This window comes from Eptesicus fuscus, chromosome 18 (assembly GCF_027574615.1).
Source record: "Eptesicus fuscus isolate TK198812 chromosome 18, DD_ASM_mEF_20220401, whole genome shotgun sequence".
NCBI lineage: Eukaryota > Metazoa > Chordata > Mammalia > Chiroptera > Vespertilionidae > Eptesicus > Eptesicus fuscus.
Window position 1 is genome coordinate 59,345,056 of NC_072490.1, and position 27,762 is coordinate 59,372,817.

At 44.7% G+C, this 27,762-nt stretch overlaps 1 protein-coding gene across 3 annotated transcripts in view; it reads right to left on the reverse strand.

The window, feature by feature from the left end:
• Window positions 1–27,762, reverse strand: part of SHQ1 (SHQ1, H/ACA ribonucleoprotein assembly factor) — a 148,337-nt gene that overhangs the window by 107,181 nt on the left and 13,394 nt on the right. For 2 of the 3 annotated variants that reach the window (XM_054729489.1, XM_054729490.1), the window contains exons 2-5: window positions 24,443–24,507; window positions 22,856–22,961; window positions 21,738–21,898; window positions 4,821–4,933 (exon numbers count right to left, since the gene is read on the reverse strand). In XM_054729489.1, the coding sequence (XP_054585464.1) occupies window positions 4,821–4,933; window positions 21,738–21,898; window positions 22,856–22,961; window positions 24,443–24,478 (416 nt within the window). In that variant the 5' untranslated portion in view covers window positions 24,479–24,507. Of the gene's footprint in view, window positions 1–4,820; window positions 4,934–21,737; window positions 21,899–22,855; window positions 22,979–24,442; window positions 24,508–27,762 lie in introns of all 3 variants that reach the window. The other variant, XM_008154136.3, reaches the window with a different exon arrangement.

Below are 27,762 nucleotides of genomic sequence, written 5' to 3' on the forward strand. Positions count from 1 at the left end.
ATATGCATATAAGATCTTTGGTTAATCTATTTCTATCCTCCCTCCTCTCCCTTTCCCTCTGAGATTCATCAGTCTGTTCCATGTTTCCATGCCTGTGCGCTGCGCATCTGCCCCCTGGTGGTCAGTGTGCATCATAGCTACCAGTCGAACGGTCGCTTAGGCTTTTATATATATACTAGAGGCCTGGTGCACGAAATTCGTACACTGGGGAGGGTTTCCCTCAGCCCAGCTTGCACCCTCTCTAATATGGGACCCCTCGGGGGATGTCCAACTGCAGGATTAGGCCCGATCCTGTGGAATCGGGCCTAATCCTGCAGTTGGACATCCCTCTCACAATCCGGGACCGCTGGCTCCTAACCGCTCACCTACCTGCCTGATTGCCCCCTAACTGCTTCCTTGCTGGCCTGATTGCCCCCTAACTGCTCCTCTGCGGGCCTGATTGCCCCCAAATACCCTCTCCTGCTGGCCTGATCACCCCCAAGGCTTTTATTAGTATAGATATGACCCTGCACAGAAAATTTTACTAACCCTGCTTTACAATAAGGGCTTGACGATTGAATCATTAGGACCAGACACCAAGATTTCCTTTCTTTGAATAGTGGAGGGAATACTTATCTTGTCTTTAAGTTGCCTGGAAATTAAAATGAGATAATGACTTAGAAAAGTATAAAAGCACCATATAAAGACAACTGTCTTTTTAATGAAGTGGCAAAATGAAAAACACTTTTTATTCTCCCCTTCCTTCCTTTACAGCTTTTATTTAAACTTTGAAATTTATAAAAATTTCACTCCAATTTTCGTTTCTTTACATTCAACATTATTTTGTATTGGTTTCAGGTTTTACATTAGTTACAGAATAGTGGTTAGACAATCATATACTTTACAAAGTGTTCCCCGATATTTCTAGTACCCACCTGGCATCATACCATCATTACAACACTACTGACTATATTCCCTATTTAAGTGACAATGGGTTTACAGGTTCCTTTTAGTCTTTCTTTTGTGTTTCTCATCCTTCCTTTTCTTTCTCACTTCTTCCCTCATTTTCTTTATATAGTATCTCAATTGGCCATCAAAGCTCATTGAAGGCACTGGGACACGCTTCATCCATTTTACAGACCAGGAAACTGAGGCCAATTCCAGTTGGCTGTGGAACTTGACTCAGCACACAGGAAGCCCTCAGAGCCATGCTCTTTGCGCTTCCTAAGGGGCAGCGGCCCAGCAAACAGAACAAACCTTCCAGTCAGGCTTCCCAGCCTCTTTCTCAAGCACCTCTTCATTGCGGATGCTCCACATTCTTTCCTCTCCCCCCATTCTTTACTGCCCCCCCTTCTCCGAAGCAGGTGGAAGGCTTCCCACTCACTGCCTAAGCATACTCTGCTATGGGGCAGGGTGTAGCGAGCTTGCTTTTGGGTCAAGGCAGGAGCAGGAGTCACTGCCTCTGAAGTGTGAAGGCCTCCTGAGCGAGGCCCATTAGCACTGGGAGCTTCTCTGAATCACGTCAGTCAGTCCAGTACCCTGCAGTGCAGCACCCCTTCACTGAGGTGGCTCCACCCCTCAACCCCCGCCTCAGGGGTGAGGGTCCTTGCTCCTCTGCCAGGAGTCCTTCCATACCCCTTGATCCCTGGCTGGGCCCACCCACGTCTTGGGGGCACTGCAGAACCTCTGTCTCTCTGCAGATGAGGCAGATCCCTGCCCTAGGTCTCCCCGAAGCTATGAATCTGTGGCCAGAGGCCTGGTCTGGGTCTCAGCAACCACATGCCTGCAATGTTCCCAGGGACCCTGGGAGGGGCTGGGAGAGTCCTGCCACGCCCCCCCCTCCCAGGGTGGCGATCGCCCCTGGGACCCCCGGGAGCGCCTGGCTCGGACCGGCCACGCCCCCCCAGGGTGGCGATCGCCCCGGGACACCCGGTGAGTGTTTGGCTCGGCCCAGCCACGCCCCCCAGGGTGGCGATCGCCCTGGGACCCCGGGAATGGCTGGCTTGGCCCGGCCACACCCCCCAGCGTGGTGATCGCCCCCAGGACCCCCGGTGAGCGTCTGGCTCGGCCAGGCCACGCCCCCCCAGGGTGGCGATCGCCCCCGGGACCCTCGGGAGTGCCTGGCTCGGCCCGGCCACACCCCCCCAGGGTGGCGATGGCCCTCGGGACCCCTAGGAGTGGCTGGCTGGGCCCGGCCACGCCCCCCCAGCGAGGCGATCACCCTGGGACCCCGGGAGCGCCCGGCCACACCCCCCCAGGGTGGCGATCGCCCCAGGGACCCCCCAGAACTAAGAGGATTGGGCGCCGCCATCTTGGTCTTCTCAACTGCCGGATAAGCCACCCGGAGTCCCGCCCCCAGCCTCTCGCAGGCCCAATCATGGGCATAGCGGAGGTGCGGTCAATTTGCATGTTTCTCGATTATAAGGTAGGACTAGAGGCCTGGTGCACGAAATTCGTGCACTGGGGGGGTGTCCCTCAGCTCAGCCTGCACCGTCTCCAATCTGAAACCACTAGAGGGATGTCCGACTGCCCATTTAGGATCAATCCCGGTAGGATCCTGGAAGGATCGGACCTAAATGGGCAGTCGGACATCCCTCTCACAATCCAGGACTGCTGGCTCCCAATTGCTTTCTTGCCTGCATTCCTGATCACCCCTAACCACTCCACTGCCAGCCTGATTGATGCCTAACTGCTCCCTGCCAGCCTTATTGCCCACAACTTTACTCCCCTGCCGGCCTGATCACCCCTAACTGCCTTCCCCTGCAGGCTTGATCACCTCCAACTGCCCTCCCTTGCAGGCCTGGTCCCTCCCAACTGCCCTTCCCTGCTGGCCATCTTGTGGCGGCCATCTTGTGTCCACATGGGGGCAGGATCTTTGACCACATAGGGGTAGCCATCTTATGTGTTAGAGTGATGGTCAATTTGCAAATTACTCTTTTATTAGATAGGATAGAGGCCTGTTGCACAGGTGGGGGCTGGCTGATTTGCCCTGAAAGGTGTCCTGGATCAGGGTGGGGGTTCCCTTGGGGCGTGGGGCGGCCTGGGCGAGGGGCCTGTGGTGGTTTGCAGGCCAGCCACGCCCCCTGGCGATCCAAGCAGAGGCCCTAGAATCTGGGATTTATTTATCTTCTACCATTGAAACTTTGTAGCCTTGAGCAGAGCTAAGCCTCCTGCTTACTCCGTGGCCGCAGCCATTTTTGTTGGGATTTATTTATCTCCTATAATTGAAACTTTGTAGCCTTGAGTGGAGGCCAGAGCAGGCCAGGAAGCTTGGCTTCCTCCATCGCCAGGGAAACCCAAGCCTCCTGCTTGCTCCGTGGCCACATCCATCTTAGTTTGGATAATTTGCATACTCGCTCCTGATTGGCTGGTGGGCATGGCTTGTGAGTGTAGTGGAGTGATGGTTAACTTGCATACTACTTTTTTATTAGACAGAATAGACACCTGCATGGGCACAGGCCAGGCCGAGGTATCCCACGGGTGCACGATCGGGGCTGGGGAGGGACCGCGGGAATGTTCCAGGGCATGTCCGGCCAGTCTTGCATAGTCCTGGTGGGATCAGGCCTAAACGGGTAGTCGGACATCCCTCTCACAATCCAGGACTGCTGGCTCCCAACCGCTCGCCTGCTTGCCTGCCTGATTGCCCCAACCACTTCCGCCTGCCAGCCTGATCACCCCTTAACCACACCCCTGCCAGCCTGATCGACGCCTAAATGCTACCCTGCCAGCCCAACTGACCCTAACTGCTGTGCCCTGCCAGCCTGGTCACCCCTAACTGCCCTCCCCTGCCGGCCTGGTCACCCCTAACTGCCCTCCCTTACCAGCCTGGTAGTCCCTAATTGCCCTCCTCTGCTGGGCTGGTCGCCAACAACTGCCCTCCCCTGCAGGCCTGGTCGCCCCCAACTGCCCTCCCATGCAGGCCTCGGTGCCCCCCAACTGCCCTACCCTGAAGGCCTGAGTCCCCCACAACTGTCCTCCCCTGCAGACCTGGTCGCCCCCAACTGCCCTCCTCTGCTGGCCCGGTCAACCCTAACTGCCCTCCCTTGCCAGCCTGGTTGCCCCTCCCTGCAGGCCTGTTCCCTCCCAACTACCCTCCCCTGCAGGCCTGGTCCCTCCCAACTGCCCTTCCCTGGAGGCCTGGTCACCCCCAACTGTCCTCCCCTGCTGACCATCTTGTGGTGGCCATCTTGTGTCCACATGGGGGTGGCCATCTTTGACTACATGGGGGCAGCCATCTTGTGTGTTGGAATGATGATCAATTTGAATATTACCCTTTTATTAAATAGGCTTAAATAAGGCCCTTGGGCAAATTTAAGCCTCATAGAGATGCATTATGGTTAAAGACACAATTAATGCAGGTAGGGAATAAAATGCAACAAAACTTACAACTAGATTTTATTTATACCCTACTATAGAAAGTAATTATTTATTAATTTGAAACTAGATACTGGTGCAGTGGGTGAAAGTGTTAGGAAAATCCTAGATCAGCCAAGAAATGCAGAAAATGTAGATTTAAATTCATAAAGACCATTAATCATAACAAAAAGCATACTTTAAAAAGTGCAACTATGTTTGGATTCAGTGTTCTATTTTTAAGCCTGGATAGAAAAACCTCAAAGAAGTATGTTCTCTGCTAGAATGAACTTCTAAGAAGCAACATTCTACAAACATCGCAAAGGTTTTTACAGTGGTAAGTTAATTCAGATTGTCAATTAAGGCTTTAAGCCTTTGCTAATTTCCAGAATCCAAAAAGCACATACCTAACATAGTTAAAAAAACACTCAAAATTTATAAATAAATGTCAAGTAAATTATTTAATCCTCAAAAAACTCAATACTCACAGATAATGATCAGGATCAAATTTGGCCAGCTCAGCAGCCAGGCGTTTCTGCCTGCGTTCAGCTGCAGAAGTAAAATCTGGATCCTTAATATCGATGACATCACTGAATTCATCCTAAGGACACCAAGAAAAAATAATTACTATCTCTTATTTTAGCACTGGCAAGTCTAATTTTGCAAAAATTTGTGAAAACACAGGAAGAATCTAATTGATCAGTAAGCCATGGTACTACCTGTGACATTTTGATTCCAATCCAGCATATGTTTGTTAAACATCTACAATGTGCCAAGCAAATATTATCTGATTTAATCCTTACAACAAGCTTTTAAAGATATATTAAGGCTATATAAGCTTCAAATAAAAAAACAGAATGCAACAAAGCCCTGTAAGCTGGCAGAACACTTAATTCCCCATTACTCCCCATTTACTCTTAGAGATGTGAAGGTTTTATTACGAACAACTATAATAATAAAAGTGTAACATGCTACCTAGACTGGACATCCTTCCGGACGTCCTTCTAGACGAAGCCGGGCCTAAGAGGGAAGCACAGGTCCCGGGTGCCTGTCGGTGGTCAGAGGGAAGCCCCGTTTCCGGGTGCCTGTTGAAGCCGGAGCGAAGCCCGGATACCGGGTGCCTGCCGGCATCTGGAGGGAAGTCTGAGTCCCGGGTGCCAGAAGGAAGCTGGTGCAGGCAGCTGGGGGAAGGAAGGTCTACTCTTGCACGAATTTCTTGCATTGGGCCTCTCATCCTATGTAATAAAAGGCTAATATGCAAACCGACCGAATGGCAGAAAAACAGGTCGATATGACACGCACTGACCACCAGGGGGCAGACGCTCAATGAAGGAGCTGCCCTCTGATGGTCAGTGCACTCCGACAGGCGGAGCACCGCTCAGCCAGAGCCAGTATCACGGGTGGCAAGTGCAGCAGCTGTGGTGAGAGCCTTTCCTGCATCTGTGGCAATGCTAAGGATATCCGACTGACAGCTTAGGTCCACTCCCCGTGCTTAAGCCGTCAGTCGGACATCCCCCGAGGGCTCTCAGACTGCGAAAGGGCACAGGCTGAGCTGAGAAATGCCCCAAGTGCACAAATTCTGTGCACCAGACCTCTAGTCTATTTATAAAAGGCTAATATGCTAAGTGTCCGACCAGTCACTATGATGCGCACTGACCATCTGGGGGCAGGCGCTCAACACAGGAGCTGCCGTGACACACACTGGCATCGGGAACCTGGCTCCCAAAAAGCACAACTCAGCTTCCCCCAAGTGGGACACAGGCCCCACCACCATCCCGGAGCAACAGTCCACCAAACTGCAGCCAATGCCAGGACCCCATGATGCAAAATGTGGTACACAGCCCAGAAACAGTCACTGTGGGTACCGAGTAATGACATCACGTAACAACATCCGGCTTCCTCTCCCTAGCAACTACCCTACTCGCCATTTCTTCAGCCCAGGAACATGACTTTATAGCCAGGTGCAAACATTTCACACTTTAACCAAATGTCTGTGAAGTGTTTTCCTGTGCCTCGTCTCATTTGATCCTCACAGAAGTCCTGCAGTATGTAGATAGGAGACACAGTGAAATCCTAGTTTCTTTTCATTAGCCGGAAAATGGAGATTTAGAAAGTTTAGAAACTTGACCCCACTTAAAAGAAGAAATGGTGGATGTTGAAAATGACTTCAGGTTTTCTCACTACGCAGAAAATAGTCAAACACTGCTGCACTTAAATATTTTACCCTTTGTTCTCCCTGCATGATCTATAATAATAATGTGCTCCGTGTTGATATTTACTGCTGTGTTGCTGACAATTACCTGAAAGGGAAGTTGGGGTGCTTCACTGGGCTGGAAAAAGTTTACCTAAATCAGAAAGCAGGTCTAATTAAGCAAGTTTATCTATCTATCTATCTATCTATCTATCTATCTATCTATCTATCTATCTATATAAGGCTAAGCAGAGACCGGAACCGGAACGACCGGTCGGCCAGTCACTATGACGCACACTGATCACCAGGGGGCAAACCGCAACACAGGAGCTGCCCCCAGTCGTCAGTTGCTTCCACATCCAACCTCTTGCAGCTGTCTGGCCAGCGGCGTCAACATCAGTTCCTTCCGTCCCCAGCTTGCCTACTGTCGCCTCTTCTACCAACCCTGCTGGGGCCTTTGGCCCCAGGCTGGGACAGAAAACCCGGGATAGGTGGTGGCGGATGCAGCCCCTTACCCAGGGGCCAAGGACCAGCTTCCTCCTTGGGGCCAATGGGCAACCTCCTGCATCCTGTCCCTTCCCCCAGCTGGCAGGCCCTGATTGGCCTGGACCTCATCAGTCCTTATCACTGGCCAGGCCTAGGGACCCCACCCATGCACAAATTCGTGCACTACTGCTCTAGTTCTATTTATATAAAAGGCTAAGTTGACTCACACATGCACAATACATATAAAGCTCTCATTGGCGCCAATCACATGTGTGTTTCAATCTGTCATTGTTGATTGTGAATTTGGTTGATAGTTCCATTATATAAGGGTGAATAGCGATATTAAAATATTTCTTCTAATTAATTTCCTTTCAATGTGCACGAATCTGCGCACCATGCCACTCGTCTACATATATAAAAGGCTCATATGCTAAGTGTCCATTCGATGGGTAGCTATGATGCACACTGACCACCAGGGGGCAGACGCTCAACACAGGAGATGCAAGCTGCAGTGACTTGGCAACAGTAGTTCTCGGGTGACGCACCCTGAAACCAGAGAGGAGGGAGCCAGATTCCTCACGGGGCCACGTGATTCCACCTTTGGCTATGGGTTATGTTGTTGCTGGGGCACTGTGGATTTACTGCCCGGTACGACAGCAACTTTGCAGAGTGCCCTCTCGCACTCTGGAATCCCTCTCGAGGGATTTCAGAGAGCCGATTTCAGCCCGATCCCCACAGGCCAGGCCAAGGAACTCCACCTGCTGAAGGGACCCTGCTCACTCCGCAGTTGCCCTTCAAACCACGGTACCACCCCAGGTGTGGCTGGTGGGGGAAGGACTGCAGGAGGTTTCTGGCATATCTCGCCCAGTCCCGCCCCGCTAGCCACCTTACCTTCTAATTAATTTCTTTTCAATGTGCACAACTGGGTCACTACTGTTGAAATAAATTTCTAGACTCAAGATGTAAGTGTTCCTATCCCAGGTGTCAAATAAGCTAATTAGAACTTAGGTGATAATTTTTGTGTCCCTGTAAGTGCTCTGCTTGACCAGAATGCAGTATATTCCCTCAGCCAGCCAATCCCCAGACACCAAACCCACCCTGCACTTTACTTTCTTATTCCTTCTAGCCCAAAACAAAGTTGACTATGGGGCCCCTGCCAATCGGATATATTTTATTTTTTTCTTCTTTGTTCTTGATTCTTTCTTCTATAATAGCTTCTTGTCTTCCATCTCATTTTGCAGTTCTCCAAATAAGTTGTCCGCTTCATGAAGCATTAACGTTGTTTGTATCACCTACATCATCACCTTTATTTTTTAACAGACAGAATGATTTGAATATCAGTCATTTATACACAGACTTTCCTTTCGTTTCTTCCTTTGGTCTAGCACAGCTGGTCTCAAGGAGCACTATATAAAACACACAGAACTATACATTCTACTTTATTAGCATATTTAAGAAATTTTAAGAGCAATTTTGATGGATATGACTTTCCATTTAAAAAGCTAAAAATCTAATCTAAGTAATATTCAACTTTACTGTAACCATCTTCTCCTAGATGTATACATATTTATATGTAGCATGTTTCCTTAAGCAAATCCTACAGAAAACAGGTATATTGGGAAAACTGCCTTATGTTCTTTTTTATTCCAGTCAGAATTATGAAGAAACTTATACCACACAAAATGTTTCTAAAACTATACCTTTTTTCTTTCTTCAACCTCCCATTTCTACTAACAACCCCAAGTGAGAAGTATGGAAATTAGAAAAAGCTTAAAGAATATTAACTGAAGAGAAATAAAGATAAATAATTTGGCAGAGAGATGTACAGCAAACTATTAAATCAGATTTTGTAAGTGGAATGACAGGTTAGTGCCTACCAATCAGGCTTCAAGTCCATTGTGGTAATGCAAAATTCCCTACAATGAAATGAGCTATGCTGAATTAGCCAGGGAGAAACTAGGGTACACACTCCCGACCTAATCAAAATTTCTGAATAAAAAATTCGCTCCTCCCTACCACCATCCATTGAGCTGAAGTGACCCAGTTGTGACATATAATCTAAGCACAATCTAATACAAGATAAGGAGCCAGAGACATTTCTGGAAGTTGCAGCCACAACATCCTAATACTTCTAAAGAAACATTCACAGCAAAAACCAGATATCTGGCCATCCCCAACCTTATAGAAATGTGTATTCTAAAGTTCTTTTTCAATTTATTTTTTGAAAACTTAGAATATATTTCCCTATAGAAATACTATTATAAATAGTTAGGTTCTAAGGGCAACCCATAAATGTCTTCAACTCTTAATAAACTATACAGAATACTCACGACAAATCCTATCTAATAAAAGAGTAATATGCAAATTAACCATCACTCCGCCACACAAGCCACGCCCACCAGCCAATCATGAACGAGTATGCAAATTAACCCAACCAAGATGGCTGCGGCCACGGAATGAGCAGGAGGCTTGGGCTTCCACGGCAATGGAGGAAGCCAAGCTTTCCGCACACCCTGGATGGCCCAGGCTTCCACTCAAGGCTACAAAGTTTCAATGATAGAAGATAAATAAATCCCAACAAAGATGGCTGCAGCCACGGAGCAAGCAGGAGGTTTGGCTCTGCTCAAGGCTACAAAGTTTCAACTATAAAAGATAAATAAATCCCAGATATCAGGGCCTCTGCTTGGGTTGCCAGGGGGTGTGGCCAGCCTGCAAACCACCACAGGCCCCTCGCTCAGGCCGCCCCATGTCCCAAGGTAACCCCCACCCTGATCCGGGACACCCTTCAGGGCAAACCAGCCAGTGCCCACCCGTGCACCAGGCCTCTATCCTATCTAATAAAAGAGTAATATGCAGATTAACCATCACTCCAACCCACAAGATGGCCACCACAAGATGGCCAGTAGGGGAGGGCAGTTGGGAGGGATCAGGCCTGCAGGGGAGGACAGTTGGGGGCAATCAGGCAAGCAGGGGAAGGCATTTGGGGGCAACCAAGCCTGCAGGGGAGGGCAGTTAGGGGCAACCAGGCTGGCAGAGCAGGGAAGTTAGGGGCGACCGGGCCTGCAGGGAAGGGCAGTTGGGGGGTGGGGGGATGTAGGCCTGCAGGGGAGAGCAGTTAGGGGTGACCAAGCTTACAGGGGAGCAGTTAGGCATCAATCAGGCTGGCAGGGGAGTGGTTAGGAGGTGATCAGGCTGGAAGGCAGAAGCGGTTAGAGGCAATCAGGAAGGCAGGCAGGCAAGAAGTTGGGAGCCAGCAGTCCTGGATTGTGAGAAGGATGTCCGACTGCCCGTTTAGGCCCGATCCTACCGGACATCCCTCGAGGGGTCCCAGATTGGAGAGGGTGCAGACTGGGCTGAGGGACACCCCCCCCCCCCATGCACAAATTTCATTCACCGGGCCTCTAGTTGTTTAATAAGCACTCAGCAATGCTTCATGGGAAAATACTTTCTAAGTTCCAGTTTAATCCACCAGAAACATCTCTTCCCCAGTAATGCAACCTAGACTCAACCTTCTTCGTCCGCTGAAAATTAGCTCCTCCAGCCATAGAGCTGGAAAGGGCGCTGCTGTAGAGCTTGGAGGAGACAAGTTATACTTTACCTGCAGGACTTACCTCAGCTAGATGACTACGAAGAGAGTCATTTCCTGCCCCTGGTCCCCAAGTCCCTCTCCCTAGCACCCTTGAGTCACTGCTTTCTTTCCTTCTAGCCCCAAGAAGTTCCCTGAATGCTCACACACATACACACACACACATTCTCAAAGCAACATGATGAAGTACAAAAACATGACTTTGAAGTTAGACAAACCTGTATTTATTTTTTTAATTTTTTATTTAAGTACTAGAGGCCCGATGCACAAAATTCGTACAAGGGGCTCAGCTCCGGCCGCTGCAGCAGCTGCCTCTACCTTGGCCCCCACTGCGACGGCTTTGTCCGGAAGGTCATCCGGTCTAATTAGCATATCACGCTTTTATTATTATAGACTAGAGGCCTGGTGCACAAAACCTGTGCAACATTAGGCCTTCCCCCAGCTGCCGGCTTCCCTCTGACACCGGGGAAACAGGTTTCCTTCCGGCCGCTGGCAGGCACCTGGGCCCATGCTTCCCTCACAGCACCAGCTTCCTCCAGGATGTCCGCTGCAGCTTTGTCCCGAAGGAAGGACATCCAGGAGGACGTCTGACCTAATTAGTATATCACGCTTTTATTATTATAGATAGTTGGTATACAATGTTATATTATTGGTTATATTAGTTTCAGGTGTATCATACAGTGATTTGATTTTTTTTTATCTTACAATGTAATCATCCCACTATTTCTAGTAGGCACCTGTCACCAAACAAACTTAAACAGTATGATTGACTATGTTACCCCTCACCTTTTCATCCATCTCCTCACCCTTTCCTCTCTAGTAACCATTTCTTTGGTATCTGTCTACATGAATCAGACAGAGAACAACAAATACCGTAGAGTTTCACTTATATGTGGAATCTAAAAATAAAAAAAGAGGATTAAAAATGGCAGTGGAGTAAGTGGAAGCTACACTGACACTCTCCCAGGACCAAACTGGAAATACAACTGAAATGCAGAAAAACAACGCTGACAAATCAACTGAGTTCTAGCTGGAGAGAACCCTGATAACCAAGGACAGAAAGTGGAGACCTCACAGAGACTGGTAGGAAGCGTGGAGACAAGAAAGGGGTGGCTAGGCTCCCATAGACAGCAACTGGGAAGTTCCAGAGGGATATCTCAGCTATGGGGGGATTCCCCCGGAGAACTCTGGGGTCTAATCCCCAGGCTGGGTGCCCCAGCAGAGAGCACCAGAACTCAGAAGGCTACCCAGTAACATCTGGCTGTGAAACTAATAGGACTGCTTTTCAGGGAGAGAGGGCTGGAAATGCCTCTTAAAGGGCCAATGCACAAAATCTTGTATGCAGCCACTCACCTGGGGCTCCAGCAGAGGGAGGGCAGAGTGGACTGCAGCCATGTGAGGAGAGTCCATGGTTGGGGGTTCTGGGTTTGTAGCACTGAGGGCAGCCACCTCAGTTTCCTGTGCTGAGTCATTCCCTCAAGCCGTGGCGATCTTTCCCCCGAGGATCTTTGCAGTCCAGGTGGTTTTGACTGGGGGAAAGGCAGTTGTCCCATGCTGTTGGAAGACCTCTTCCCCACTCTGCGGTTGATAGCCTGAGCACAATCAAGGCTGAGAACACTCAGAGTGCAAGATGGAGGTGGATCTCCTGAGGCTTTGAGTCTTTGCCTGACCTCCTTCTGGCCCAGGGATAGGAAAAGCAGACCCTGGTGCACATTCTAGTCCTTTCCAAAGGCACCCAGCCCCAGCAGAGGAGCCACAGGCTGTGGATTGCTGATCGCTCCAAACAGGGGACTCAGGGCTAGTCAAATACAGGGTCTGACAATGTACTGCACTAGATATTAGAAGTCCTAGGACAGTGGTTCTCAACCTTCCTAATGCCGCAACCTGTGGGTCAGGTTGTGAACCGCTAGCAGGGTCGCCTAAGACCAACGGAAAACACAGATATTTACATTACGATTCATAACAGTAGCAAAATTACAGTTATGAAGTAGCAACGAAAATAATTTTATGGTTGGGGGTCACCACAACATGAGGAGCTGTATTAAAGGGTCGCGGCATTAGAAAGATTGAGAACCACTGTCCTAGCAGTTCTACATACTACACAGACACAAACACAAAAGGCAGCCAAAATGGGAAGATAAAAAACAAGCCCCAAATGAAAGAAAAAGAGAATTCTAAGAAGAGATAAGTGAAATGGAGATAAGAAATTTATGTGATATAGAGTTCAGAATAATGGTGGCAAATATGCTCAACAGCATGAGAAAAGACATAGTAACTATGCAAAAAGAACAGTCAGAAATAAATGACATAGCACTAATAAAGAACACAGTGGAAAACACAGCAGATTGGGAGAAGCTGAGGATCAGATCAGTGAATTAGAAGACAGAGTGGGGAAAAATTCCTCAAAAAACCAAAACCAAAAACAATTAAAAAATAGGACAGCTTAAGGGAACTGTAAGACAACATGAAACAGAACAATATTCACCTAAGTGGAATACCAGAAGGAGAAAAAACTAGCAAGTGATAGAGAACATGTTTGTAGAAGTAATGGCAGAAAACTTCCCTTACCTGGTTAAGGAAAAAGTCACACAAGTTCAGGAGTCACAGAGTCCCAAGCAAGAAGAACCCAAACATGCCCATACCCAGACACATCATAATTAAAACACCAAAAGTTAAAGACAAAGAGAGAGTCTTAAAGGCAGCAAGAGAAAAGCAATTTGTTATCTATAAAGGAGCTCCCATAAGGCTCTCAGCTGACTTCTCAACAGAAACTCCATAGGCCAGAAGGGAATGGCATGAAGTACTCAAGGTAATGAAAAGCAAGGATCTGAAACCAAGATTACTATATGCACCAAGGTTATCTTTCAAAATAGATGTTGAAAAAAAGAGCTTCCATGACAAAAAGGCTAAAGGAGTACATCACCATCAAGCCAGCATTACAAGAAATGCTAAAGGGACTGCTGTAATGAGAAGAATAGAGAGAGAAAGAGAACCATAGGCATACAGAATTAAAATGGCAATAAATAAGTACCTTTCAATAATAACCTTAAATGTAAATTGAATAAATGCTCCAATCAAAAGATATAGGGTAGCTGAATGGATAAAGAAAACATGATCCAATTATATGCTATCTACAAGAGACCTACCTCAAAACAGAAGGCTCACAGGATGAGAGTTAAAGGATGGAAAAAATATTTCCAGTCAAATGGGAATAAAAAAAAAAAAAAAAAAAAAGCTGGGGTAGCAATACTCCTATCTGACAAAATAGACTTCAAAATGAAGGCCATCACAAGTGAACACTAAGGTCACTACATAATACTAAAGGGATTTACCCAGCAAGAAGACATAACCCTGGTACACATATATGTGATGGGGAAAAAGAGACATTTTGGGGGGCTAGCAATCTGAATCTAGTCACTGCCCCTTTAATTGTCTGGTCCTGCAAGACCTGTTTACTCCCATTTTAGAGAGGTTATAAGCCATCCCCAGATGAAGTTATCAGTGCTGGGGCCAGGTCAGGCCTTTAGTTGAGGTATCAAAGCCCCAGCACACAGGGCTCTTTAAGAACTTGCAAAGGGACCCTGACCAGTTTGGCTCAATGAATAGAGCATCTGCCTGCGAAATGAAGGGTCCCAGGTTCGATTCCGGTCAAGGCCAGGTACCTTGGTTGCAGGCACATCCCCAGTAGGGGATGTGCAGGAGGCACCTGATGGATGTTTCTCTCTCATCGATGTTTCTAACGATCCCTCTCCCTTCCTCTCTGTAAAAAAAAAAAAAATCAACAAAATATATTAAAAAAAAAAAAAAAGAACTTGCAAAGGGGACCAGAAAAGCCCATATTTGGGAAACGAAGGACTGGGAAAGATATAAAAAGGAACAGCTTCCTCTATGTTGCTGCTCAGAATTTGAAAGGCATTTTTCTCTGGGCCTGAACATAATAATAATAAATTATAACTCCATTTCTCTAAGCATAGCTTGTTTTTCTCCAATCTTCTATAACATATGCACCCAATATAGGAGCACCTACTAGGTGTACCAGTTAATAATGTAGATTTTGAAATCAAAGAAAAACACAATAATTTCAAGAGAAACATCAAAAGTGCTTTATTCAGAGTAATGTCCATTGCTAGCTACACGTTTCCCCCATCTTTCAGGTAATTTGTGGATACCGTCCCAATAGAACTTTTCTTGTTTTGAGGCAAACCATTCAGAGACCCAATTTTCCACTTCTTCGTAAGTTTTGAAGTGCTTTGCAGAAAAGGCGTGTGCCAGTGATCGGAACAAGTGGTCATCTGAAGAAGCAAGGTCTGGTGAATACGGCGGGAGGGTTAATACTTCCCAGGCAAGATCTTTCAACGTGTCTTTAACTGGTTTTGAAGTGTGTGATGGTGCACTATCATGAAGCAAAATTACTTGGCTGTGTCTTCTGGCCCATTCTGGTCGTTTTACAATCAAAGCATGGTTCAAATTGACCTGGACATTCTTTGTCTTTCACATTGAAATCATAAATTTCAAAGTGTTTAAATCAGAGTTCACAAGTATCTTGAGATGGAGCACGTTCACCATAAGCTTCCCAAAATCTACAATAACTTTCAGCAGCACTTTTCTTCAAAATAAAGTAATGAATTAAAACTTCCCGCAGATGCTTTTTGGCGCAAAATTTGACATTTTTAAGTGTAAAAATATCTATAATGTTAACACCTTCAGAAAATTTGAGATATGAAGTGAAGTTTTCAAATCTGTTGTCAATACAACAAAATAGCATACATATCAAATCGCATATATATCAACATATGTGTAACTCCATCTATTTTAAAAAATCCGCATTATAAACCGCTACACCTAGTCTAATCTAATAATAGACAAATATGCAAATTGACCATACCTCCGACACACCCACAAGCCACGCCCACAAGCCACGCCCAGCATCCAATCAGAGCGAGCATGCAAATTAACCCAAAGCAAGATGGCTACAGCCACAGAGAGCAAGGTTTCCTAGGTAACAGAGGAAGCCAAGCTTTCTGCCAGCCGTTGCAGGCCTAAGCCTCCACTCAAGCTACAAAGTTTCAATTATAGAAGGTAAACAAATTCAAACAAATGGCGGCAGAATGGAGCTTGAGAGAGCAGGCCAGGGTTGCTGCTGGCAACAGGGGAAGCAAAGCTTTCCACACACTCTGGCCAGGCCCACCCGCTTAAGGCAGCAAAGTTTCAATTATAACCCCAACACAAATGGCTTCGGGCCTCGGAGGGAGCCCCAGGCTTGGCTCTGCTCCAGGCTACAAAGTTTCAATTGTAGAAGGAAAATAAATTCCAGATACCAGGGCCTCCGCTTGCGTTGCCAGGGGGCGTGGCTGGCCTGCAAACCACCACAGGCCCCTTGCTCAGGCCGCCCCACACCCCAAGGGTACCCCACCCTGATCAGGGACACCCTTCAGGGCAAACCAGCTGGCCCCCACCCCTGTACCAGGCCTCTATCCTATCTAATAAAAGAGTAATATACAGATTGATCATCACTGCAACACACAATATAGCTGCCCCCATGTGGTCAAAGATCCTGCCCCCATGTGGACACAGGATCACCACCACAAGATGGCCAGCAGGAGAGGGCAGTTGGGAGGTACCTGGCCTGCAAGGGAGGGCAGTTGAGAGGGACCAAGCCTGCAAGGGAGGGCACTTGGAGGTGATCAACCCTGCAGGAGAGGGCAGTTAGGGGTGACCAGGCCGGCAGAGGAGGGAAGTTGGGGGCAAACAGGCTGGCAGCAGAGTGGTTAGGGGGTGATCAGGCTGGCAGGCAGAAGCGGTTAGGGGCAATCAGGAAGGCAGGCAGGCAAGCAGTTGGGAGCCAGCAGTTCTGGATTGTGAGAGGCAGGCAGAAGCGGTTAGGGGCAATCAGGCAGGCAGGCAGGCAAGCAGTTGGGAGCCAGCAGTCCTGGATTGTGAGAGGGATGTCCGACTGCCCGTTTAGGCCCGATCCCAAGGATCGGGCCTAAACGGGCAGTCGGACATCCCTTGAGGGGTCCCAGATTGAAGAGGGTACAGGCTGGGCTAAGGGACAACCCCCCTCCGTGCACGAATTTCGTGCACCAGGCCTCTAGTAAATACATAAAAGAACTTCTGGAGGATTTTAAGGAAACATCCTATATAATAAAAGGGTAATATGCAAATTGATCCTAACGACAAAACGACCGGTCACTATGACACACACTGACCACCAGGGGGCAGATGCTCAACACAGGAGCTGTCCCCTGGTGGTCAGTGTGCTTCCACAGGGGGAGAGCCGCTCAGCCAGAAGCCACCTCATGGCTGGTTACCACAGCAGCAGTGGCGGGAGCCTCTCCTGCTTCTGTTGCCAGAGGATGTCTGACTGCCAGCTTAGGCCCAATCCCCGGGGAAGAGGGCCTAAGCCGGCAGGTGGACATCTCCCGAGGGGTCCTGGACCGCGAGAGGGCACAGGCCTGGCTGAGTGACCGCCCCCCAAGAGTTCACGAATTTTCATGCACCAGGCCTCTAGTAGTCATATATTGTTCATACCCCTCTGACTTCACTGGATACATCTCCCAGACAAAAAAAATCAACAAGGAAACAGTAACTCTAAGTGACACAATGGATCAGCTGGATTTAATTGACATTTATAAAACACTAGTGACCCGGTGCACGGGATTCGTGCACATTGAAAGGAAATTAATTAGAAGGTGGCCAGCGGGGTGGGACTGGGCAAGATGAGCCAGACCCACCCTGGAGCCAACCTCCCGCAGTCCCTCCCTGACGTCTGTAGAATGAGCGGAGTCCCTCCAGCAGGTGGGGTTCCTTGACCTAGCCTGCGGGGATCGGGCCGAAACCAGCTCTCCAACATCCCCCGAGGGTTCCTGGAATGTGAGAGGGCACTCTGCAAAGTTGTTTTTGTACAGGGTGTGGAACACAAATGCAAGTGTGCAGTAAACCAGATTCTGAAAGACAGTGCCCCAGCAACAACATAACCCATGGCTGAAGGTGGAAATGTGCAGCCCCGAGAGGAATCTGGCTCCCTCCTCTCTGGTTTCCGGGTGAGTCACCCAAGTACCACCGTTGCTAAGTCACTGCAGCTCGCAGCTCCCGAGTTGAGCGTCTGCCCCCTGGTGGTCAGTGTGCATCATAGCGACCAGTCAGACAGTCAAGACACTTAGCATATTAGCCTTTTATATATATATAGACTTCACCTCAAAGAGACAGAATATACATTCTTCTCAAGTGCACATGGGTCATTCTCAAAAACAGACCACAAGTTAGGACACAAAACAAGTGTCTACAAGTTCAAGAAGACTGAAATAATATCAACGTCTTCTCAGACCACGTGGAATGAAATTAGAAATCAACTATATTAAAAACACCCAAAAACATTCAAACAAATGGAGGCTAAATAGCAAGTTATTAAACAATGAATGGGTTATCAATGACATCAAGGAAGAAATAAAAAAACTTCCTGGAAGCAAATGAAAATGCACATACACAACAACCAAAAATCTCTGGGGCAGAGCAAAAGCAGTCCTGAGAAGGAAGTACCGTATTTTCCGGCGTATAAGACGACTGGGAGTATAAGACGACGCCCAACTTTTCCAGTTAAAATGTAGAGTTTGGGGTATACCCGCCCTATAAGATGACACCAGCGTATAAGACGACCCCGACTTTTGAGAAGATTTTCCTGGGTTAAAAAGTCGTCTTATACGCCAGAAAATACAGTACACAGCACTACAGGCCTAGATCAAAAAAACAACAAAAATTAATAATAAACTATTTAACCCTACAACTTATAGAACTAGAAAGGGAACAACAAGAAAAGCCCAGAGTAAGTAGAAGGAAGGAAATAATAAAGATTAGAGCAAAAATAAATGACATAGAGACCAAAAAAAGTACAAAAGATCAATGAAGCCAAGAGCTGGTTCTTTGAAAAGGTAAACAAGATTGATGAACCATTAGCCAGACTCATCAAGAAACAAAGAGAGGACCCAAATAAGTAAAATAAAAAATGAAAGCAGCAAAGTAACAACTGATACCATAGCAACACAAAGAATTGTAAGAAAATACTATGAACAACGAAATGCCAACAAGCTAACAATGTGGATGAAATGGACAAATTCCTAGAAAAATAAAACCTCTAAAAACAGAATCAGGAAAACCTGAATAGGCCAATAACAATGGATAAAACTGAATCAGTAATTTAAAAATTCCCAGAAAACAAAATCCTAGTCCAGATGGCTTCACAGGGTAGTCTTACCAAACATTCAAAGAACTAACACCTATACTCCTCAAAACTATTTCAAAAATTTCAAGAGGAAGCAACACTTTGAACTTCTTTCTATGAGGCCAACATTATCCTAATCCCATAAACAAATAAAGACACCATACGGAAAGAGAATTGCAGGCCAATATCCTAGATGAACATGGATGCTAAAACCACCAACAAAATATTAGCAATTTGAATCCAGCAATATATTAAAAAGATCATGACCAAGTGGGATTTATTCCATGGATGCAAGGCTGGTACAAAATTCACAAGTCAATAAACATGATATATCACATAAATAAACTGAAAGACAAAAATCACATGATCCTATAAATAGACACAAAAAACTCATTTGACAAAATCCAACACACACTGTTGATAAAAACTCTCAGCAAAGTGGGAATAGAGGGATCATACCTCAACATAATAAAGGCCATGCATGACAAACCTACAGCGAACATCATACTCAATGGGCAAAACTAAGACCATTTCCCCTAAGAACAGGAACAAGATAGGAATGTCTGCTTTCACCACTCTCATTCAAAATAGTCCTGGAAGTTGTAGCCACAGGGATCAGACAAGAAGAAATAAAAGGCATCCAAATTGGAAAGGAGGAGATAAAACTGTCATTATTCTAAGATGACATGATATTGTACACAGAAAACCCTAAAGACTAGTAATCAAAAAATTACTAGATTTAATAAGTGAATTTGGCATTGCAGCAAGGTACAAAATTGAAATCAATGGAATTTTTACACACCAATAGTGAATTCACAAAAAAAGAAACTAAACAATTATTTTCATTTACCACTGCAACAAAAAAAATTAAGATACTTAGGAATAACTTAACCAAGGAGTTGTAAAAGACTTGTACTCGGAAAACTACAGGATATTGAAAAAAAGAGATTGAGGAAGATATGAACAAGTAGAAGAATATATCATGTTCATGGATTTGTAGGATTAACATCATTAAAATGTCCATACTACCCAAAGCAATCTACATATCCAATGCAATCCCTATTAAAATAACAACAGCACTATTTCACAGATCTACAACAAATACTCCAAAAATTTATATGGAACCAAAAAAGATCTTGAATAGCCGCAGCAATCTTGAGAAAGAAGAACAAAGTTGAAGGAATCAAAATACCAGATATCAAATTATACTTCAAAGCCACTGTACTCAAAACAGCCTGCTACTGGCACAAGAACAGGCATATAGATCAATGGAACAGAACAGAGAACCCAGAAATCAACCTAAGACATCACGCTCAATTAATATTTAACAAAAGAAGGCAAGAATACACAATGGAATCAAGACAGTCTCTTCAATAAATGGTGCTGGGAAAATTGAAGAGATACAACATGCAAAAAAATGAAACTATACCACCACCTTATACCATATACTAGAATAAACTCAAAATGGATAAAAGACTTTAATGTAAGTCATTAGACCATAAAAATACTAGAAGAAACCATAGACAACAAAATCTCAGGCATCTATCGTAACAAAATAGAGAGATCATAATTCAGCAGAAAAGTGTCACAGGTTTTTTAAGGAAAAAGTTCATCAGAATTGTTTGCTCCTAAGTAAATCCCAATTTTGTTCCCTTTAAGGAATCTTAAGAGAATTTTATATTTTTCAAGGGCAGAGGTCTTTCTAGCATCTTATAGTTGTTTTCAAAGAGTTTACACAATGTAGCATCTCCTAAGAGGTGAACAAAGTTCTCTCTGTTTTACAAAGCGGAAATGAAACTTTCCTGTACACAGGTAGAAGTGGGACTACAGCATAGGTCATTTACCTCTCCTTGGTAAACTCAAATATGTCTTACTATAATAAGCCACATTACAACAGGTTTAACATTCTCTACTCAGACAGGAATGAAATAAAACAAACTGCTCATTGCTGTTTCTTTCATTTAAAAAAAGGCAAGAACCTAAGAGAGTGGTTCATTAACACTTTCATCACACAGCATTCTAGGAATACATTTTCTATAAAACAATATTACAAAGTAATCCAAAATATTTCCTCTCCATTTCATTCATTTCAATATTCCTAGATAATCTAAAATGAAGACAAATTTCCTACATTATTTGAGGAAGAGAAAGTGATGCCATTCTTGTTTAGCCTAATTGACATATAATCGGGTTTTAACAAGAGATTACATTCAATCCCCATCAAGAGTAAAGAGACAGAAGTGCCTACCGTACACCAAAAACTAAACGATCTGATCAAGCAACACAAACTCACTCTCACCAGGAACATCCTATCTAATAAAACCCTAATATGCAAATCGGTCGCTATGACACACACTGACCAGCAGGGAGCAGACACTCACGCAGGAGCTGCCCCCATGGTCAGTGCGCTCCCACAGGGGAGTACCGCTCAGCCAGAAGCCAGACTCATGGCTGGCGAGCGCAGCGGCAATGGCAGGAGCCTCTCCCACCTCCGCTGCAGGTAGGCAATAAGAAGCGAGGGGTCCCAGACTGCAAGAGCCCCGGACTGCGAGAGGGCGCAGGCTGGGCTGAGGGACACCCGCCATAAGCACATGACTGTCATATAAAACACAAAGCTTTCCAGAAGTATGAGGAGAGGTGGTTCCACTTTGGGTTTTAAAACTTAATGTCTAGAACCCTGAACCAAGCGCAGAACAAAGAGCTGGAGAGCGTCATCTACCTGGATGCGTGGAGCCTGGGCCACGCAGCCGAGCAATGGACAGGCAGGAGCACCTATCATGTGTGCGGACAGGAGCTGAGCTTTGTGCTCTCAACAGGTCACCTCCTGTAACGTTCACAAACTCACTCCCAGGATGAGCAGAACTGAGACCACAATATCTACGTGTAAAACCTAAGTGCCCAGGTCTTCTGGGAAGACAGCGTACCTGTAACCGCTGAAACACTCCCGATCGCAGGCCTCCAAATCCATAGTGGCCCTGCGGGCGCACAGCACCCTCTGGCACCTCTTCATAGGGGGACTGTTCGATTTCCCAGCCAAAGTCTCCATCGTCATCTTCTACTCCTTCCTCAGAAACCTCAGAAGCACCTAATGGGTTAAATATTAACTTTTTAAAATACTGGATTTCCTAGGTACAACTCAAGGAAGAAAAAAATGGAGGAAAAATGACTGCCTGTGTTGCACCAAAACACAGTAAAAGAATATTCATATACTAGGTAGCAAAAAAATGGATCTAACCCACAATCCACCCATGATAGGATGTATGCATAATAAATACAGTAAAAGCAAACAGACCTCAGCCATATATGCATAAATCTCACAAAAATGTTAAGTGACAGAAGCCAGCCAAAAATGAACACATACTGTGAAATTATATTTATATACAATTCAAAAACAGGCAAAACTGAGGACAGTGGGTACCTTGGAGAGGAGGAGGGAGAAGTAAAGGGAGGAGGCCCAGGTAGGATTCCAGGGTACTGGAAATGTTCCATTTCTACTCCAATATTGGTGTTCACTTCATGTAGCTCACTGAATTGTACACTTCTAATTTTAGCTCAAGTGGCCAATTTTTTGCCAGAGACAGAGATGCTATTTTAATTTATTCAAAAATATGACCGACCTACTGGTTCAATGGAGTTCTTTATGTCTTTAAATTGTATGTTGCCACCCTGCTCAGTGGATAGAGCATCGGCCTGTGGACTGAAAGGTCCCAGGTTCAATTCCGGTCAAGGGCATGTACCTTGGTCGTGGGCACATCCCCAGTAGGAGGTGTGCAGGAGGCAGCTGATTAATGTTTCTCTCTCATCAATGTTTCTAACTCTCTATCCCTCTCCCTTCCTCTCTATAAAAAATCAATAAAATATATTTTTAAAAAAATAAATTATATGTTGCCAAATGAACTATTTTCACATAACCTCCTTATCTTGTCACCTGAAATATTTTCTCCAATCTCCTATTTGCTATATTCCTTTTCCACTGGAAATATACAACATTCCAATTATTCTGCTTTTCTTTTTTTTGCTGTTCCAACTGCAATAAACATACCTATTTCCTCCACAAGTGGTTTTGCAGTCCTGGATTTTCTTGGTGCCAGAAGCGCAGTTAACATGTTCAGCCCCTCAAAATGCTGACCAGGAGTTTCTTTGGGTAACTGAATGGTAAAAATTCCTTAAACATAAATTTGTTTTATGGTTAACAAGATTAAAATACTCAAAGACTTCACAAATATATCTATGTAATATATATGTTTAGATATAATTCTATTTTATAAAGCTCCAAAATTATGGCCTTACATAAATTTAGTGACTGAAAATCAGAAAAGTTCCAACTGGGTTTTTCAGAACCACTAATTCAGCTGTCACCACTATAAGAAATTAATTTGTTAAAGCTGCTGAATGCTTTAGTCTTACTGCAATATCACCCTAACTATTGATAATATTAAAAGTCCAAAACTCAATAGCCTGAGAGGGTAATAGCAGCTACTTATAAAATGTATTTCTGGACTAGGGAGGCAAAAAAAATCAGGATACATTATCCTATACAGAATAGCAGCAATTTCAAAAATACACAAAAAGCAGTTATAGCTTAATAAAATCCTTTACTATCTTAAGAGCTACATTCCAAAGTCAGTCTAAGGCAGACACAAATTATACCTATGTACTTCTTTTCTTTCCTTGACTGGGTTTATCAAACTTCAACTAGGCTCAGCTATGCACTCATTACATTATTTACTACTCTTACATTTTAAAACATGTTATTCTTATCTAAATATATTAAATGCAATTAACACAAAATATTTCCACATATAGCAACCTTCCTCAAGTCCTATGTCCTTTTAAAATGTAATAACAACTTATATGCAATTAAAAGCAGATTTAAACCTAGGAAGGCAGTTTCATTATACTTCTTTATCACATTAATTATATTGCACTATTGTCACTTCACATTGTCATCCCATCTTTCCTCCCTTTCCCTAGTTCATGAAGGCCAATAGATAATACTCCCTGGGCAAATACATAAGAGCACACAGTGTATTCTTATTCCTACCCAATAACAAACTACTTACATAAAGATAAAAAATGGTTTTAGGGCCAGCTGAACGACTTATTCACGAGAAGAAAATTCTGTCAGCCTTTAAATGCCACCTAGGAACAGCTTCTTTCTCATCTACATATAATTAAATTTTGAGTTTGAAATTGTACAAGAAAGATTTGATTCACAGCTAAAATCATCTATGTTGTCTATTTCCTCACACACACAGATTGTTAAGTTTACTGTGAAGAATACTGGGAAATACTTCCAAAGACTAAAAAAAATTGTCATTTTTAAGAAATCCATTAATAACAGCACTGGACACTGAAAAACTTTAGTCATAGGGACAGACTGCACTTGCAATACACCTAAAAGGTCCTCACAGTATCTCTAATAAAAAAAGTATAATATGCAAATCGACTGAACGGCCGAACAGCGGAACGGCCATCCAGACAACCTTCCGCACAAAGCCGGGGCTGTGAGGGTCTATTCTTGCACGAATTTCGTGCATCAGGCCTCTAGTCTTGAAAGATTTTTACATAGTAACATTAACATGAAGAATCCAAAGAACAAAACTAACAAAATCTCCAAAGTAAATACCTTTATCTGCATCATAGGACCCTTTTTCACTTCCATTTTCTACAATTCTCCCAGGAAGAGTTAATCTGCAAATTTAATATAAGAGCTCATTAAGTCCTTAAACTACAAAGCATAAGTGACCAGTATACATTGAAAACTATCAACCATTTTAAAAGGAAATCCCTCAGCATTTATTTAACATTTTACAAAGTAAATAACAGATTTCTTTCCTAGCTAAGATAAAAAAAAATTAGAGATGACTCCTCTGTCTAAATACTACGAAAGCCACAATATAATTATCACCATTGTTACAGTACTTCCAGCTTCCTAATGAATGAGTTATTTATATGCCTGGTGCCTGCCACAGCGTGGGCCCAATAAAAGTAGACTAATTGGCTACCAAAAAAGAGGGGTGAGGAGAGACAATAAAGAAACAACAAAACCAATTGTTTGTGTGGGGCAAATTACTACTAAAAAAAAACACAACAAAACAAAAATGTTTTTCTCAAATCTTGTAATTACTACATGGGGATTTTCTTTTCTTTCATACTAAAGGAAATGAACTGATTCCTGTTTCCAGCTTTACTCTGGTTCTGTCAGTCTTCCATTGAGGCCCTAAAATAATTATTCTAAAATAGAAGTCTGGACTACAGGGAATTCGAACATGGTGGCCAAAAGGACAGCTGGGAGGGAGAGCGTGTGACAGAATAAAGGATAAGGGGTGTGTGTGGACACGGGTGGTATGTGTGTGGGTGAATGAGGGACAGATAGCTATCTCAGGAATCCCAGGGACTGGCAGATTGGGCTCTCCTAGACGGGCTACCGCCGCGGGCACTCCAAGGCCAGCGCAGCTTTGGCACCAAACCCATGCCATCTGGTAGAGGGGGGCAATAGGGGCTAGGAGTACAGCCATGCCAACATCCACACCGACCTCAGATACCATCCCTGGACCTGTGCAGGGAGCCACCTGCCAGCCATAACCACTGCTAAGTGTGAGCAGCCAAGGTACCACACCATGGGTCCCACCCAGACTTCTGCAGCGAGTGCATGCCAGAAAGACCTGCTGAGGGGCGCCTCCTCGCAGGAGCCCAATCCCGCATTTCAGGTCCCCACGCTGCAAGTGCAAGCCAGGGGTATGCCACACCCCGCTCCATCCCCAGTCGCAGTATAGAGCTGTCACCCTGGCACGCATCCTACCCCTGGCCCAGGTCAGAGCTGCTGGTGCGAACTGGTGTGCCCAGCCACATGTGACAGGACCACACTGCAAGTGCGCTGCCAGAGAGATCTAGGGCACCGTCCTGCCTTGGTGCTGGGGCCGCACAGTGAAGTGCATGCCACAGGGCTTTGGGCCCTCTCAGAGAGTCCCACACCAGAGGAACTGTGCACTCGCCCACCGACCTCAAGAATCTGAAGTGGACAACTGAGGTACCAGACCGTGGGAGGAGATAGAACTCAGAAGAGAGACAATAAAAAAGTGAAACTCAAGACAGACCCAGCCCCCAGGCTAGCTAGGGGAAGCATGTCAAACTTGTGGCTCACAGGCCACATGTGGCCCACAACGAATATTTTTGTGGTCCAGCCAATATAACGGTATGTAAGAAACGTTTTAATAAAAATTCCATAACTTAATTTTTACAATATCCTGTCATACATAATTATTAATAACAAACTACAACGTTCGCTAATGACTAATCACTATAAGCGTGTTGCATTTATTTCCCTTACATGCAGGCACACCATTTCTCTCCACAGTGAATATTTTAGCAGCCAACTGCCATATCATTAGTCTTGGACTCACTTGTTTGGTGTGCACAACAGGAAATATTTTGCTTTCGGAGAACAAGAAAAATAGGTTTATTTGCATTATGCTTATTAACCTTTTGCACTCGGATGTCGAGTGTGACCTGACACGGTAAGCATTAGAATAAAGGAATCGAGAAAAAAGCAAGCGAGTGCAAAGGGTTAATTTGTGCAGTTATTCAGTGTCTGGTAAGTTAATGTTTAAGAAAACATTAATTTTAATAAAATGTTCTATTATTCTATGTTAATGATTACTCATTTATTTCAGCCCTTTGTATTCAGCATGTCTCTATCAAAATAAACCTACATTTCTATGAAAATTAAAGCTTTTGGTTTTTTTTGCGGCCCACACAAACTTAAACTTTATTTGGCCCTTTGAGTTTGACATGTTTGTGCTAGGGACTTCAACTCCTCAGACCCTAAGCAGGGAGCCCAGGACCAAAAATAGACAGCAAAAATGGGGAGACAGAGAAACAAACCCCAAAAGAAAGAAAAGTCAGAAAAGAAACTAAATGAAATGGAGATAAACAATATGTCAGAGAGAGAATTCTGCATAATGGACATACAGTTCCAAAACTGGCTGGATGAGAAAAATCAACAACATATGTAAGAACGAAGTAAAAATGAAGAATTATATAGCTAAAATAAAGAACACAATGGAAGGTTTCAACAGTAGACTAGAAGAAGCTGAGCAGTAACTGTAGAAAAAAATTCAAAAGCAGGAGGATAGCTTAAGGGAGCTTTGGGACAACATGAAAAGAAGCAACATTCATATAATAGGGTTGCCAGAAGGACAAGAAGAGCAGCAAGAATTATAAAAATTATCTGAAGAAATAATGACAGAAAATTTCCCTGATTTGGGGAAGAAGTCACAAAAGCACAGAGTCCCAAACAAGATGAACCCAAAAAGACCCACAACACAACATGTAATTACAATGGCAAACATTAGTGACAAAGAGAGAATCTTAAGGGGTGCAAGAAAAACACAGAAAGTTACCTACAAGGGATCTTCTATTAGATTATCAAATGATTTCTCAACAGAAACACATCAGACCAGAAGTGAATGGAATGAAGTATACAAAGCAAGGGACTGGATCCAAGAATACTCTATCCAGCGAGGCTATCATTCAAAATTGAAGGGGAAATAGAGCTTCACAGACCAAAAAAAAAAAAGGTTAAGGGAGTTTATTACTACCAAGCCAGGAGTGCAAGAAATGCTACAGGGAAAGTTTAAAAAGAAGAAGTAGGAAGGGAAGAAGGAACACAGGCATAAGGAATAAAAATGGCTACAAACAAGTACTTATCAATAACTTTAAATGTAAATGGATTAAATGCTCCAATCAAAAGACATCAAGTGGCTGAATGGATAATAAAACATGACCCATACATATGCTGTCTACAAGAAACCCACCTCAGAACAAGGGACTCACGCAGACTGAAAGTCAAGGGATGGAAACAATGTTTTCAGGCAAACAAAAATGAAAAAACAAACTAACAAAAAACTGGTGTGGTAATACTTATATCTAACTAAATAGATCTCA